General features: G+C 41.1%; 1 protein-coding gene across 1 annotated transcript in view; it reads right to left on the reverse strand.

Moving 5' to 3' along the window:
• Positions 1-12461: 12461 nt before the first annotated feature.
• CCDC170 (coiled-coil domain containing 170) overlaps positions 12462-15916 on the reverse strand; it is a 78908-nt gene continuing 75453 nt past the window's right edge. The window contains exons 10-11 of the mRNA XM_044243943.1: positions 15311-15547; positions 12462-13131 (exon numbers count right to left, since the gene is read on the reverse strand). Of these exons, the coding sequence (XP_044099878.1) occupies positions 12931-13131; positions 15311-15547 (438 nt within the window). The 3' untranslated portion in view covers positions 12462-12930. The remainder of the gene's footprint in view (positions 13132-15310; positions 15548-15916) is intronic.

Here is a 15916-nt window from a genome sequence, read left to right on the forward strand (position 1 = left end):
TTTGTATGTGTGTATATATATATATGTATGTGTGTGTATATATAGATATAGATAGATAGATAGATAGATAGATATGTTTTTCTTTCTTTAAAATTTTAGGAGATACTTTCTTCTAATAGACCAAAATACACCCCAAATCAAGTGCAAGGCTCCATTGTACTCACCAGTCAAATATATATATATATTTATATATATATTTATTTATATATATTTGTGTGTGTGTATATATATTTATTTATATAAATATATATATATATATATATATATATATATATATATATATTTCCCCCCCTTTTTCTCCCCCTGGTTTCGGGTCTCTTCTGATTTGGTTAATGTATATTCTTCTGGGGCTGTTGCCAGACAGCCTTTTAGTATTTGTTTTAGTATTTTGTTCTCTCCTTCATCTATTCTTATCTGGATAAAATGACAAGGCAGAAAAACTCACCACAAAAAAAAAAAAAAAAAAAAGAATAAGAGGCAGTACCAACAGCTAGGGACATAATCAATAAGGACATTAGTAATATGTCAGAACTAGAGTTCAGAATGACAATTATCAAGGGGCTAGCAGGGCTCAAAAAAAAGCATGGAAGATACAAGAGAATCTCCTTCTGGAGAAATTAAAGAAAGAAAATCTAACCAAGTTGAAATTTAAAAAGCTATTAATGAGGTACAATCAAAAATGGAGGCTCTAACTCCTAGGATATATGAAGTAGAAAGAGAGAATTAGTGATATAGAAGACCAAATGATGGAGAATAAAGAAGCTGAACAAAAGAGAGACAAACAAGTATTGGATCACGAAGGGATAATTTGAGAGATAAGTGATACCATAAGATGAAACAATATTAGAATAATTGGAATCCCAGAAGAAAAAGAGAGAGGGAACAGAAGATATATTGGAGCAAATTATAGTAGAGAATCTCCCTCATTTGGCAAAGGGAACAGGCATCAAAATCCAGGAGGACAGAGAACCCTGCTCAAAAATCAATAAAAATGAGTCCATACCCCATCATTTAATAGTCAAACTTACAAGTCTCAGTGACAAAGAGAAAATCCTGAAAGCAGCTCAGGACAAGAGGTCTGTAACATACAATGGTAAAAATATTAGATTGGCAGTAGACCTATCCACAAAGACCTGGCAGACCAGAAAGGACTGGCAAAATATATTCAGAGGACTAGACGAGTAAAATATGCAGCCAAGAATACTATATCCAGCTAGGCTGTCATTGAAAATAGAAGGAGAGATAAAAAGCTTCCAGGACAAACAAAACGAAAAGAATTTGCAAAATCAAACCAGCTGTACAGGAAATATTGAAAGGGGTTCTCTAAGCAAAGAGAGAACCTAAAAGTAACAGACCAGAAAGGAACAGAGACAATATACAGTAACAGTCATCTTACAGGCAATACAATGTCTCTAAATTCACATCTTTCAATAGTTACCCTGAATGTAAATGGCCTCAGTGCCCCCAATCAAAAGACACAGGGTATCAGAATGGATAAAAAAAAAAACCAAGACCCATCAATATGCTGTCTGCAAGAAACTCATTTTAAACCCAAAGACACCTCCAGATTTAAAGTGAGAGGGGGTGGAAAACAATTTACCATGCTAATGGACATCAACAGAAAGCTGGGGTGGCAATCCTTGTATCAGATAAATTAGATTTTAAGCCAAAGACTATAATAACAGATGAGGAAGGATACTACATCCCACTGAAAGGGTCTGTCCAATAATAAGAAGTAACAATTTTAAATATCTATGCCCCTAACACAGAAGCAGCCAATTATATAAACCAATGAATAACAAAGTCAAAGAAACACATCGACAATAATACAATAATAGTAGGGGACTTGAACCCCCCTCACCGAAATGGAAAGATCATCTAAGCAAAAGATCAACAAGGATATAAAGGCTTTAAATGACAACACTGGACCAGATGGACATCACAAATATATTCAGAACATTCCATCCCAAAGCAACAGAATACACATTCTTCTCTAGTGCACATGGAACATTCTCCAGAATAGATCACATCACGAGTCAGGTCTCAACCAGTAGGAAAAGATTGGGATCATTCCCTGCATATTTTCAGACCACAATGATTTGAAACTAGAAATCAACCATAACAGGAAAGTTGGAAAGAACCCAAATACATGGAGGCTAAAGAGCATCCTACTAAAGAATGAATGGGTCAACCAGGAATTTAAAGAAGAATTGAAAAAATTCACAGAAACTAATGAAAAATGAAAACACAACAGTTCAAAATCTGTGGGACACAGCAAAGGCGGTCCTGAGAGGAAAGTATATAGCAATACAAGCATTTCTCAAGAAAGAAGAAAGGACTCAAGTACACAACCTAAACCTACACCTAAAGGAGCTGGAGAAAGAACACCAAAGAAAACCTAAACCCAGCAGGAGAAGAGAAATCATAAAGATCAGAGCAGAAATCAATGAAATAGAAACCAAAAGAACAGTAGTCAATTTAGTCAATTTAGTCAATAAAACTAGGAGCTGGTTCTTCGAAAGAATTAATAAGATTGACAAACCCCTGGCCAGACTTATCAAAAAGAAAAGAGAAAGGACCCAAATTAATAAAATCATGAATGAAAGAGGACAGATCACCACCAACACCAAAGAAATACAAACAATGATAAGAACATATTCAAATTTGACAATCTGGAAGAAATGGATACATTCCTAGAGACATATAAACTACCAAAACTGAACCAAGAAGAAATAGAAAACCTGAACAGACCCATAACCAGTAAAGAGATTGAAGCAGTCATCAAAAACTCTCCCAAAAAACAGGAGCCCAGGGCCAGATGGCTTCCCACAGGAATTCTACCAAACACTTAAAGAAGAATTAATACCTATCCTCCTGAAACTGTTCCAAAAAATAGAAATAGAAAGAAAATGAGGTCAGCATTACCTTGATTCCAAAACCAAAGACCCCATCAAATAGAATTATAGACCAATATCATTGATGAACATGGACGCAAAAATTCTCACCAAAATACTAGTCAATAGGATCTAACATTACATTAAAGAGATTATTCACCATGACCAAGTGGGATTTATTCCTGGGCTGCAAGGTTGGCTCGACATCTGCACATCAATCAATGTGATACAATACATTAATAAAAGAAAGAACAAGAACCATCTGATACTCTCAATAAATGCTGAAAGAGCACTTGACAAATTACAGCATCCTTTCTTGATCAAAACTCTTCACAGTGTAGGGATAGAGGGCACATACCTCAATGTCATAAAAGCCATCTATGAAAAATTCACAGCAAATATCATTCTCAATGGAGAAAAACTGAGAGCTTTCCCTCTAAGGTCAGGAACACAGCAGAAATGTCCACTATCAACACTGCTATTCAACATAGTACTAGAAGTCCTAGCCTCAGCAATCAGACCAACAAAAAGAAATTAAAGGGACGCCTGGGTGGCGCAGTTGGTTGGACGACTGCCTTCAGCTCAGGGCGTGATCCTGGAGTCCCGGGATCGAGTCCCACATCAGGCTCCCAGCTCCATGCGGAGTCTGCTTCGCTCTCTGACCTTCTCCTCGCTCGTACTCTCTCTCACTGTCTCTCTCTCTCAAATAAATAAAAAAAAAGAAAGAAAGAAATTAAAGGCATCCAAATTGGCAAAGAAGAAGTCAAACTCTCACTCTTTGCAGATGATATACTTTATGTGGAAAACCCAAAAGACTCCACTCCAAAACTGCCAGAACTCATGCAGGAATTCAGTAAACTGTCAGGATATAAAATCAATGCACAGAAATCAGTTGCGTTTCTATACGCCAACAGCAACACAGAAGAAAGAGAAATTAAGGAGTCAATCCCATTTACAATTGCACCCAAAACCATAAGATACCTAGGAATAAACCTAACCAAAGAGACAAAGACTCTGTACTCAAAAAACTATAAAGTACTCACGAAAAAAATTGAGAAAGACACAAAGAAATGGAAAAATGTTCCAAGCTCATGGATTGGAAGAACAAATACTGTGAAAATGTCTATGCTACCTAAAGCAATCTACACATTTAATGCAATCCCTATCAAAATGCCATCAATTTTTTTCAAAGAAGTGGAACAAATAATCCTAAAATTTATGTGGAACCAGGAAAGACCCCGAACAGCCAAAGGAATGTTGAAAAAGAAAACCAAAGTTGGCCGCATCACAATTCTAGCCTTCAAGCTCTATTACAAAGCTGTCATCATCAAGACAGTATTGTCCTGGCACAAAAACAGACACATAGATCAATGGAACAGAATAGAGAGCCCAGAAATAGACCCTCAACTCTATGGTCAACTAATCTTCGACAAAGCAGGAAAGAATGTCCAATGGAAAGGAAAAAAAAAAAAAAAAACAGTCTCTTCAACAGCTAGTGTTGGGAATATTGGACAGCCACATGCAGAAAAATGAAAGTGGACCATTTCCTTACACCACACACAAAAACAGACTCCAAGTGGATGAAAGACCTCAATATGAGACAAGAATCCATCAAAATCCTTGAGGAGAACACAGGCAGCAACCTCTTCGACCTCAGCTGCAGCAACTTCTTCCTAGGAACATTGCCAAAGGCAAGGGAAGCAAGGGCAAAAATAAACTATTGGGACTTCATAAAGATCAAAAGCTTTTGCACAGCAAAGGAAATAGTCAACAAAACCAAAAGACAACTGATGGAATAGGAGAAGATATTTACAAATGACATATCAGATAAAGGGCTAGTATCCAAAATCTATAAAGAACTTCTCAAACTCAACACCCAAAGATCAAAGAATCCAATCAGGAAATGGGCAGAAGACATGAACAGACATTTCTGCAAAGAAGACATCCAAATGGCCAACAGACACATGAAAAAGTGCTTCACATCACTCTGCATCAGGGGAATACAAATCAAAACCACAGTGAGATACCACCACACACCAGTCAGAATGGCTAAAATTAATGTCAGGAAATGCCAGATGTTGGTGAGGATGCGGTGAAAGGGGAACCCTCCTACACTACTGGTGGGAAAGCAAGCTGGTGCAGCCACTCTGGAAAACAGTATGGAGGTTCCCCAGATAGTTGAAAATAGAGCTGCCCTATGACTCAGCAATCACACTATTGGGTATTTACACTAAAGATACAAATGTAGTGATCAGAAGGAGCACATGCACCTGAATGTTTATAGCAGCAATGTCCACAATAGCCAAACTATGGAAAGAACCTAGATATCCATCAACAGATGAATGAATAAAGAGGATGTGGGATGTATATATAATGGAATATTATGCAGCCATCAAAAAAACCTGAAATTTTCTCTTTTGCAATGACGTGGATGGAACTAGAGGGTATTATACTAAGGAAGCAAATCAATCAGAAAAAGAAAATTATCATATGCTCTCTCTGATATGAGGAATTTGAAAAGCACAGCAGGAGGTCATGGGAGGTAGAAAGGGAAAAAATGAAACAAAATGGGATCAGGAGGAAGACAAACCATAAGAGACACTTAATCTCAGGAAACAAACTGAGGGTTGCTGGGGGGTGGATGGGGAGGGATAGGGTGGCTGGGTGATAGACATTGGGGAGGGTATGTGCTATGGTGAGTGCTGTGAATTGTGTAAGAATGATGATTCACAGACCTGTACCCCTGAAGCAAATAATACATTATATGTTAATTTAAAAAAAAAAAGATGGTTGTATTCTGGGAGGCAAGGCACAAGGCACAAGGCAACCCACCTGGGCCAGCAAGAAATGGAGTTAGCAGCAGGAGGAGAGGCACTCTAAAAGTGGTAGCTTCCAAATCTTGGTAGCATCAATGAGATTCTGGGTCCTCTGGTTTTCGACTACAGAAGCAGCAGCAGCAATCTGGGTGGTTTCATTCAATGGTGTGCCTTTGGGAATCGCTATGGAAAAACTCAACCTCAAGTCTATTCTTCAGCCCTCACATGATTCTGAAAGCCACTTAATACCCTGTAATAAATTTATATACATAAATCCTTTCTTGGTTAAGCTACTTGGAGTAGTGTCTCTTCTGTACTCTACACTGCTAAAACTAACAGGAAATGGAAAAATAAGAATAAAATATTCTTTGGGTACTCAATACCATACTGGAAACTAGTTATGAATCTTGACAGAGAATTCTGAAGAGAAGGAAAAAGCCAAATCATTTAAGTCATAGATATTTTGGGGGGGTTGTTGTTGTTCTGGATTTTGTGGGTCCTATATCACCAACCGATCAATAAATACTTGTTCATTGATAAAACTACATGATGGAAAAACACCAAATACTTTCATACATTCACAACTAGTTGCAAGGAGAATGAAAGAATCTAAGGTCAGACAGACCTAAGACCCTAAAAAAAGGTCCCGGAAAGACCCTGAGATGGGAATTTGGAGGCAGGGATTTATTGAATCACACACTTAGAACAAAACCTGTAATAAAGTAAGAAAACAGGACTGGACAGAGGAAGCAGTTGAAGCGTGTTGCCACATGGCCTTGGCTGATTTGGGAAGGGGGTGGTTTAAATGGGTGGGGGACATAGTTCCCCCACCTCTGATGTGACCCTTCAGAGTGGTCCTGAATTGAAGAAAGAAGGCCAGATTTTTGTATCCCCACATTGACCAGTCACTAGATACAAACTGCCTTTGGGAAAATTCTGTGACCCAGGATGAGGTAGCTCCCTTCAACCATGGACAAGTCCTTGCAAGGAACTCAGCTATGGGTTGTCGAAAGCCAACAGCTCTGGGCAGCTGAAGAAGGAACACTTCAGTCCTAAAGGGGCGGGGGTGGGGGGGGACCTGGGTGGTGAATGTTCAGAACCCAGAGAAGTCTGAATGAGAGAGAGATAACAAGGTCTAAACTATCGTGGTGTTCATGTGAAAGGAAGGAGGAGATAAAGGAGAAGACAGGGGTAGAGCAGACAGGGCTTTATGATTTATCAGCTGTGGGAGGAGGGAGAGGGACAAGTCAGAGTTCCCTCCCTAAACCCTGCCTTGGACAGTTGGAAAAATACCAGGCCATTGGCTGAGGCAGGGAGAGAAGTAGGTTATTGGTGAGAAGGAGATGGAAGCAGATATTATAAATTCAGTGTTGCCTATATTGAGTTTGAGATACCTGCAAGGTTTAACAACAATCACCGAGCTCTTGTGACATCCATGTTCTAAGCTACACACCTTATATACATCGACTCTGAATCCTTGCATAAGGATCCCTCTAAGATTAAACTGGTCTTGTTATTCCCATTCTTGCCCTGAAACAGATGGGTTTTCAAAGTGGTTGACCGCCTGGCCCAAGACACTCAGCAGAGCTTCTATGTGAACCTAAGTCTGTTTGGCTCAATTCCTACAGGTGTCCTTTCCACACCATCCTACAGGTGAGATGATCAGGACAAAAATGTGATCTAGAGGGATAACGGTTGGCATCATCACTGCATCAGTGATAATTAAAACCACAAGAATGGGTGGAACTAGTTAATGGTATTTACAGTAACAACGTTATTGGCTAATGTGTGTCAAGAATTCCCCATGTGCCAGGATATCTTCTAGATGCTCTACATTATTTAATCCTTACAGCAGTCTTCTAAGATGGGGCCTAGGCTCCTCAGGCTGTGTTAACAGACTGAGCAGTTTACACAAAAATAAATGTATTGTCGCGCAGCCTGAAGACCAAGTGTCTGAGACACCAGCTGAAGCTACAGAAGCAGAAACAGAGGGAAGCTGAGTTTTCATGGCATTGAAGGAAACCAGGACACATGGGACAAGCAAGAGCACCCAACCATGAGAGCCACACTAGACCGTACATTTGGCAGTCCAGTTGTTGGACCATTGGCGACATTCTGGTTTCAGAGATGTAGAACTCTTCCTCACTGAGTTCTGACTGTGAGGTCAAGATTCCCACCCACCCTCATAGCCACACTTATCCTTACATTAAACACTCATTTCACTTGTTTTTCTTATAACCTTAAAATAATCTGACTCAGGCACGCAGAGAGGCAGGGGGAAAGAAATGCCGCATCATGGAAGCTAATGCAAAAGAATGATTGGAGAGGGAAATGATCAATGGTATCACCTGTTACAGGAAGATCCAGTAAGATAAGCGCCCAAAAACTAACAGAGGTTTGCTAATAAAATAATGGGAGAGCCGGGTGAGTGGAGACGGAAGCCAGGCAGCCACAGGCAATGGCAGGAGTGGGAGATCAGACCAGAGGGACAGCCTTAGAAACCACACTTTCGAGTGGCTCGCCTCTGAAGAAAGAGGGGGAAGTAAGGTCTTACACAGAAGTTGTTGCAGAATATTGGGACTGGTTTAAGATGAACACATTTAAAGGCAGAGGGAGAGGAGCCATTCATGAGCGTGAGGTTGAAAACACTATGGAGAGAGGACAAATGATGGCATGAAGTTGCTGAAGAAACGAGCAGCCTCGGGGAGGAAAGAGTCTGAGACAGGAAGAGGGAAGGTGGCCACGAGGGGTGTGGACACAGAGCAGGCTATTTTAGGATCTGATATTGAAGATATTTCCTATAATGGCTTCTATTTTGTGGGTGAAATAGGAGACAAGATTATGTGCTGACAGTGAAGAAAGAGACAGGTTAAGAGCCTTGAAGAAGAGATTTGCAAGAGTCATTTTGGAAAATGGCAGTGAGTTCTACGTGGAACCCTGCGGAGGATTACTGATTAATAGAGGGCTCCGGTGAGAACACAGACCTGAGTGAGGCATGCCCACCTGTGATTTCCCCAGTGTCCTCTGGTGGGGCAGGAAAAGCAGCAGAAACATTGTTAGTTGGGATTACTTGAAATCTGAGGGGAGAGAAGCAAGGGCATGAGTCAATGTTGGAAAAAGAATGATTGAAGAAAGAAACCAGAGGATCCAGGCTGACCCCAAATGGCAAGGCTAGTAGGGAGAAAATAGGAGAACCAAGGAGACTCGAAGAACAGCTGTGTGGGAATAAGAGACAGAGGTCTGCAGTAGTAAGAGTTTATGGAGATTTGAAGATTTCAGAGGTGGAGAAGTTGTAGGTGATGAGAAGACCCGAAAGTGCACCATGGGTCATAGATGAGTGTTGTGTGCCTGTCCAGCTTCTCTTCCTTTGGGAAGCTTTCCTTCTGTCATTACTTGTGATTCTGGTTGAAAGATCACCCTAGAGCCTCCCCACACCCCACCTCTGCTACAGGAGTTGGCATGGGACACAGGCCAATGAGTTCATCCCCTGACTAAGGTGCTTGGTTCAGGAATGAGTAGGTGACCAAGAGGCGAGGATCAGACTCTTCTTTCCTGACATTCTTTCCCTGGATGCTGGAGCAGAGAATCTCTCATTTTCTCAGCTCATGAGTTGTAAAGACCATGTAGCTTCTTGTGACCATCTTTCCTGGCAGCATGGAGGAACCAGTTGCAGAAGGAGAAAGTGAGGCCAACATGCAAAGACAAGCAAATCAAGGAGACATGAAAGATGGGTAGAAGCAAGATTTCAAATAACAATTTTAAATTGCTGATCTAGCCATGCTGAAGCTAGTCTACCCCTGAATCTTTCAAATGAGCTCTCTCCCCACCAAATTCTCTTTGGCTGAAGGGAGTCTAAATATAATTTTTTTAAGATTTTATTTATTTGTCTTTGTGAGAGAGAGAGAGAGAAAAAAAGCACAAGCAGGGGTTGGGGAGAAGCAGAGGGAGAAGCAGGCTCCCGATGCAGGACTCGATCCCAAGACCCTGGAATCATGACCTTAGCGGAAGGGAGACACTTAATCAACAGAGCCATGCAGGTGTCCCAGTGGAAGCTAGTCTGAACTGGGTTACTATCAACTGCTATCCAAGGTTTAAGTAGCTGAAACAAAATGAGGTAAAGGTATGGAGGCCAAGGCATGAAAGATAGAGCATTGTGTGAGTTTTCTTTATAGGCACTAAAGTCATCCAAGATGAAGGTAGTACTTCATGGGGGTGGAGAAGACAACCACGAACCATCTGCAATAGGTCTTAAGTAGGAAGAACAGACAGGATGTTAGTAGGTAACTGCAATGAAGAACAGAAGAAAGTTTCATATCCATTAGCGTAAGTCTCAAATGAGTGATGGGTTTATACAAAGGTGTGGGCATTTCAGTGTGGAAACCGCATCGGGGAAAGAGAGGCACCCAGACCCCACTTACTGATGAGAAGCTAAGTGGAGTGGAGCAATAATGTGGATCAGATCGCTACTGCATAGAGCAGGCAGAGGCTTCCTGGTCCACGGTTATATAACCATGAAATGCTTCCCAGTGAAAAATAAACTCCACTTCTAAGTCCTAAGTATTATTACAATATAAATAATAGAGATGCCCTTTAACCATTTTCCGCCCACCACCCCTTGACCTTGAATCACTCACTGTTCATCTGTAAGACAGACTAGAAGGTAGAACTGAAAATTTAGATGGCTCAGGATTTTCCCCCCTACCAATTGAGATGTTTTATGCATACATTTAAAATGTCTCAATGACCAGAGTAGTAATCTCGAAGGCAATTATCACTCCAGCATATGTGGTACAATTAGTGTTAAATATTTTAAAGCCCTATTTAGAAAATCTCATCAACCTAACACATTTTATTGGCTGACATAAAATATACATGGGTATTAGGGAAAAACAAGATCTAACACAAAAATGTGAGGCTGGGCTGCCAACCCTAGAATGAATACCACAAAGGGAAAGCCAGCGATCAACTAACATTTCAACAAGGAAGGAAATGGCTTTATTTTTTTTTTAAGATTTTATTTATTTATTTGACAGACCGAGATCACAAGTAGACAGAGAGGCAAGCACAGAGAGAGGAGGAAGCAGTCTCCCTGCTGAGCAGAGAGCCCAATGCAGGGCTTGATCCCATGACCCTGGGACCATGAACCGAGCTGAAGGCAGAGGCTTTAACCCACTGAGCCACCCAGGCGCCCCGGGAAATGGCTTTATTAAGGGATTTCAATTTGTCCAAATGACAAATAGTTAACGTACCTATGGGTGATATACATAAACAGACTTCTTTTTCTTATGCTGTGTAGTCTTTCCACCAGAAATGGAAACATATTATAAGACCAGTTTATGTTTTTAAAGTAATGTTGTTAAAAGTATCTCTGAACAGTGTCGAAAGTGAAATTTACAGAGAAAATAAGTGCCGTTCATTAGAGATTGTACTTGGAGAAGGAAAACAGAGGGAAGGTATGGAAACAATCCCTCCATCTCTAAACACCTCCATCTTCCCAGGGATGAAAGAGAGCCGCTCAGCAAGATCTCTAGAGACCAAACCAGTAAAGTCACCTCCTTCTTTCTGGGTGCGTGTGGGTCCAGAGCCATAGCCACTGAATCTTTGGAAGTGTGTGATGGGGGGAGGGGGTGGTTCAGGGGGTGTCTCCAGAGACCACAGGCCTTCCACTGGGAAAATACATGCCCCCATCTCCTACCTGTTGAACCCCCAGTTCATGTCTTTACTCATGGCTCTGCAGGTGTTCTTCTTAGGTCACAAATGCTATTTCATACTGTCCTTGCACGTAAAGGAGAAAGCCAGGCAGCACTGACCCCATCCCCAAGGGGACATACTGGGTCACTCCCTCTGTGTGATCTGCCAAAGAGCCCCTAAATGTTAAACTTATTTCCTTTCCTCTAGAATTTACTTTTTCTCTTAATGTTTGGGGGTAGTCTATTCCCCCCCTCTTTAATTAGACACCAATGCTTTTTTCAGAGACTATTTAAAAATTCAAAAATAAGATTCAAAATAAAAATAAGATTCAAGGGGTGCCTGGGTGGCTCAGTGGGTTGAGCCTCTGCCGTTGGCTCAGGTCATGGTCCCAGGGTTCTGGGATCAAGCCCTGCATTGGGCTCTCTGCTCAAGGGGAGCCTGCTTCCTCCTCTCTCTCTGCCTGCCTCTCTGCCTACTTGTGATCTCTGTCTGTCAAATAAATAAATAAAATCTTTCCCAAAAAAAGATTCAAAAATAAGATTTAAATATTCAAAAATAAGATGCTCACCCAAAAAAGTAAAAGTTTCTCTCAATAAAGTTAAGAATATGGTTTCCTGAAAAACACTTGTGAAGTAGAAATTTTAAAAGACGGCAGAAAGTGATGAAAATTCATAGTAAAACTTTACCCCATTCTAAAAAAGTCCTCTTGCTGTCAGTACATGTGATATATTGGTGAATAAACCTGGGCAGGATTTCTTCATTTTATAGGTTTCACATTAAAGATTTCATTTTTAAAGGACTGAGATCAACCCTGTTCAAACATGAAAAATTACCACCAACTATGATCTGGCAGCAACATTTAAAACCGGTAGGTTTCTTACAGGACCTCAGACCTATGTGTTTTATCCAAATAATTAGGTGTAATGCTTTTTAAAGAAATCATATGCATGACATTCATGAATCTCAGTCACTTTGTGGACTTGATTTAATGTATAAATGTTTGTCTTCCTTTATGGGGGCAATTTTCACCACGATAACAGGAGAAACTGGAGGAGGGCAGAGTAGCAGAAGGCACAGCCTTTGATCTGGGGCCAACATAGTCAGAATGCTGGTTCAATCACTAACCAGTTGCAATCTTGGGTAGGTAATACCCTCTCTGAGATTCAGACAGGTCATAAAATAAAACATTAAAGCTTCTCCACACAGCTACGATGAAAATTAAATTGGATAGTAAAGCCCCCGACTCATAAAAGGAATCCCACAAATGTTAATCCCCTATAGCCATTGTCCATTCTAGATATGCAATCTGCTAGAATTCTTCTGGGTCCCAAAGTGCTAGCAAATAAAATAATGTGTGCTCTTAACCTGCAGCTGGCACCTCTAAGATCATTTTTTGCAAATGGGATTCTGGCTTGATCATCAAAGTATATGGTATTCACACACTGACCAAATTTCAAAGGGTTGGGGAATTTGTGAAATTGACCATTATGTTCCATCTCTTATCTCCACCTCCCCCAAAGAGATGGTATTCAATGAAGGAGCTTTAAGCAGCTCTGTGGGTGCCTATCACCCCCTGGAATCATATCTTTGAGACAGGCACAGGTGACAAAGTGATGCTGATGTGAATGGATCAGTCTTTCAAGGCATTTGATGATTTCATAGTCGGGAAGTGCAAGACTGGTCACGTTCAAGCCCAGCATCTGGGAAACCACCTCCCTGAAGTCCACCAGCTGTAATATCAAACATACAGGAGAAGGGTGAGAACACAATGGATCAACTACTGCTGGTCCAAATGCAACCAAACAAACAAACCCACTGAAAGCCCAGGTGTGCATGAGGTAGGCAAATTACTTAACTATCTTTAACCTCAGTTCTCTCATTTATAAAATAAGAAGGTCTCAGCTATTAAATTACCCCTAAAATGCTTTCATCCCCAACTTTTGGTGATTTCATAACCTCTTTTCTGATAAGTCAATTAGTGTGGCATTGGCTACCAAGTCAAGAATCTCAGTTAGGCAACCATGAACGGGACCCTGCCCTAAGACTCTGTGTTCTCACTTCCTGGTGGGAATAACCATACACCTCCTTCCCAGGGCTATTCTGAAATTTGGATCCAATGAAGCAATGACTGTGTATGTGTTCTATACAATAAGAAGTGCTTTACAAAAGTTTAGTTGTGTCCATGGGTGGTAAATCCTTATCCACTGGAATTTTAACTGTGCATGGAATCTTTTCTTTTTTTTTTTTTTAAGATTTTATTTATTTGAGAGAGAGTGTGTGAGAGCTGGGTGGGGGACAAAGAGAGAGGGAAAGAGAATCTCAAGCAGACCCCATGCTGATCATGGAGGCCAAAGTGGGGCTTGATCTCATGACCCTGAGATCATGACTTGAGCCAAAACCAAGAGTTGGGGGCTTACCTGACTGAGCCACCCAGGTGCCCTGGGCAAGAAACCTCTTAAACTAAAGGAAGAACAACGGGCAAGAAAGTATGAGCTGGGGCCTGTGTGGTTCAGTGGGTTAAAGCCTCCGCCTTCGGCTTGGATCATGATCCCGGGGTCCTGGGATGGAGCCCCGCATCGGGCTCTCTGCTCAGTGGGGAGCCTGCTTCCCCCTCCCTCTCTGCCTGCCTCTCTGCCTACTTGTGATCTCTGTCAGTTAAATAAATAAAATCTTTAAAAAAAAAAAAGAAAGAAAGAAAATATGAGTTGATAAAAAAAGAAGGACTACTAAATAATGACCAGATCACATCACATATCAGCCTCCTTCACAACCTTCACAACATTAGACTCTCTGGGACTACCCTTCATCCATCACAAAAGGAAAAATGGAGAGGTGGGGAAGTTGGAGACAATGGATGAAAATGTGCCTCATATTCCATAAATTCTCGTACACTGTGTACACTGTGATTCTGTGCTAGAGCAGAAGCAGATTAAGTCAGGGCTATCTGGTCAACCCCTTGATGCAGTACCTTCCATTTTGGAAAGATGTGATCCAACAGACATTGCCTCCAGGAAAAGTGCCTTCCAAACATTCTCACCATGTCTTCATTTACTGCCCAACCTCCTTCCCATGCTGAGTCCATTCTAGGGGAACATAACACTCTCTCCAGCCTAGAATCCCTGATGAAGAAGTTTCCCCTCAAAATTGTCTCCCCTTTCACATATGGCTGAAGCTCTTCATTCCTGAGAGTTTATCTCTGAGAACACACGCTTTATAGTTTGGCCTTCCTCAACATTGCCTGACACATGAGCCAAAGCAGAGGCAGCCAAAGAGAGGAAAAGAAAATATATCCTAGGATCAGAGTCCACTCTCTGCCCTTTTGAGCTTCAGAAAGAGAGGGAGATAAAAGCCAAAAGCAATGGGGGTCAGGCTGCCCGGGACAGTTTCTTTATGCCTGACCTCCTGATGTGCTCACCAGATAAAACTCTCCTCCTTGCAAACAGTCAGCAAGTGAGTACTGTTTATGGCTTACATCTGGGTGAGATTGGCCATCGAGTCTGGGTGCCACTGTTTGAGAGTTGGGACTGTTTCCTGCCACTGATCTGTGATGGAGATAAGCTCTCCCTCCTGAGGCTGAAGCCTGGGCTGATGCAAACTTCAGAGGCAATCAGAGAACATAATCAAAACCTCTCCACAACCAGAAACTGGCTTTCCACAGCCTTTCCACTGCTTTGATGAGAATGTCTTTTTCTTTCCTACAATTCGTGCCATGAAACTGTGGATTATTTTTCTTAGCAGAGTAAATCATAATGGTTATTTTAATGCCAGGAAGATGCTAGAGGGCAAGCAGATACATTGAAATGATAAAGAAAACTTTGTAGATTGTTTTTGAAGAAATGTAAAAATAATTATCAAGCTTTTGAATTGTCCATTTTCCTAAACAAGATTTCACCCCAGATTTCTACCCACCTGCTTTTCTCTCACTTCTGCTTCTTCCAGAGACTTCTTGAGCATCTTCGTTTCGCTGGCTACCACTTCCATCATGCTCCTGGCCCTCTCCTTATCCTCCTGAGCCTCGTGCTCTGCGGTATCCAGTTCCGACTTGACAGACATTAGCTTTTTCTCAGCTTTCTCCTTCATCTTCTCAAGTTTGTCTCTGGACTTACTTAGGTCTTCAATAATTTTGGTCTGTTCCAAAGCTTTAATCTACAAAGTCAAGGGAACGCTAATAATTTCTATCGTATTTGTTTTTGGACAACTGTATCAACAAGATAAAACTAGAAGTCAATAAAATTCACTTAATAACTTTTTTCTAAATAAAGAATGGAATCCATCCCAGTTATACAGACTTTGCTGAGCATACATGCTGGACAAACATGTCTTAAGGCAGTTACAGCTTATAAACATGCCAGAGGACCATTATTTAGAAAACCAATGAGACAAAAGGTACATAGCATGATTCTGGGGTGAAATATTCAAATAAAGTCTGCTGGTACTTACTCACAGACTCTAATATACTCCATAGGCAAAAGCAACTTGCACTTTGGGCCTTATGAAAGGGTCATCCCCAGCATA

Source organism: Neovison vison, chromosome 1 (assembly GCF_020171115.1).
Source record: "Neovison vison isolate M4711 chromosome 1, ASM_NN_V1, whole genome shotgun sequence".
NCBI classification, from domain to species: domain Eukaryota; kingdom Metazoa; phylum Chordata; class Mammalia; order Carnivora; family Mustelidae; genus Neogale; species Neogale vison.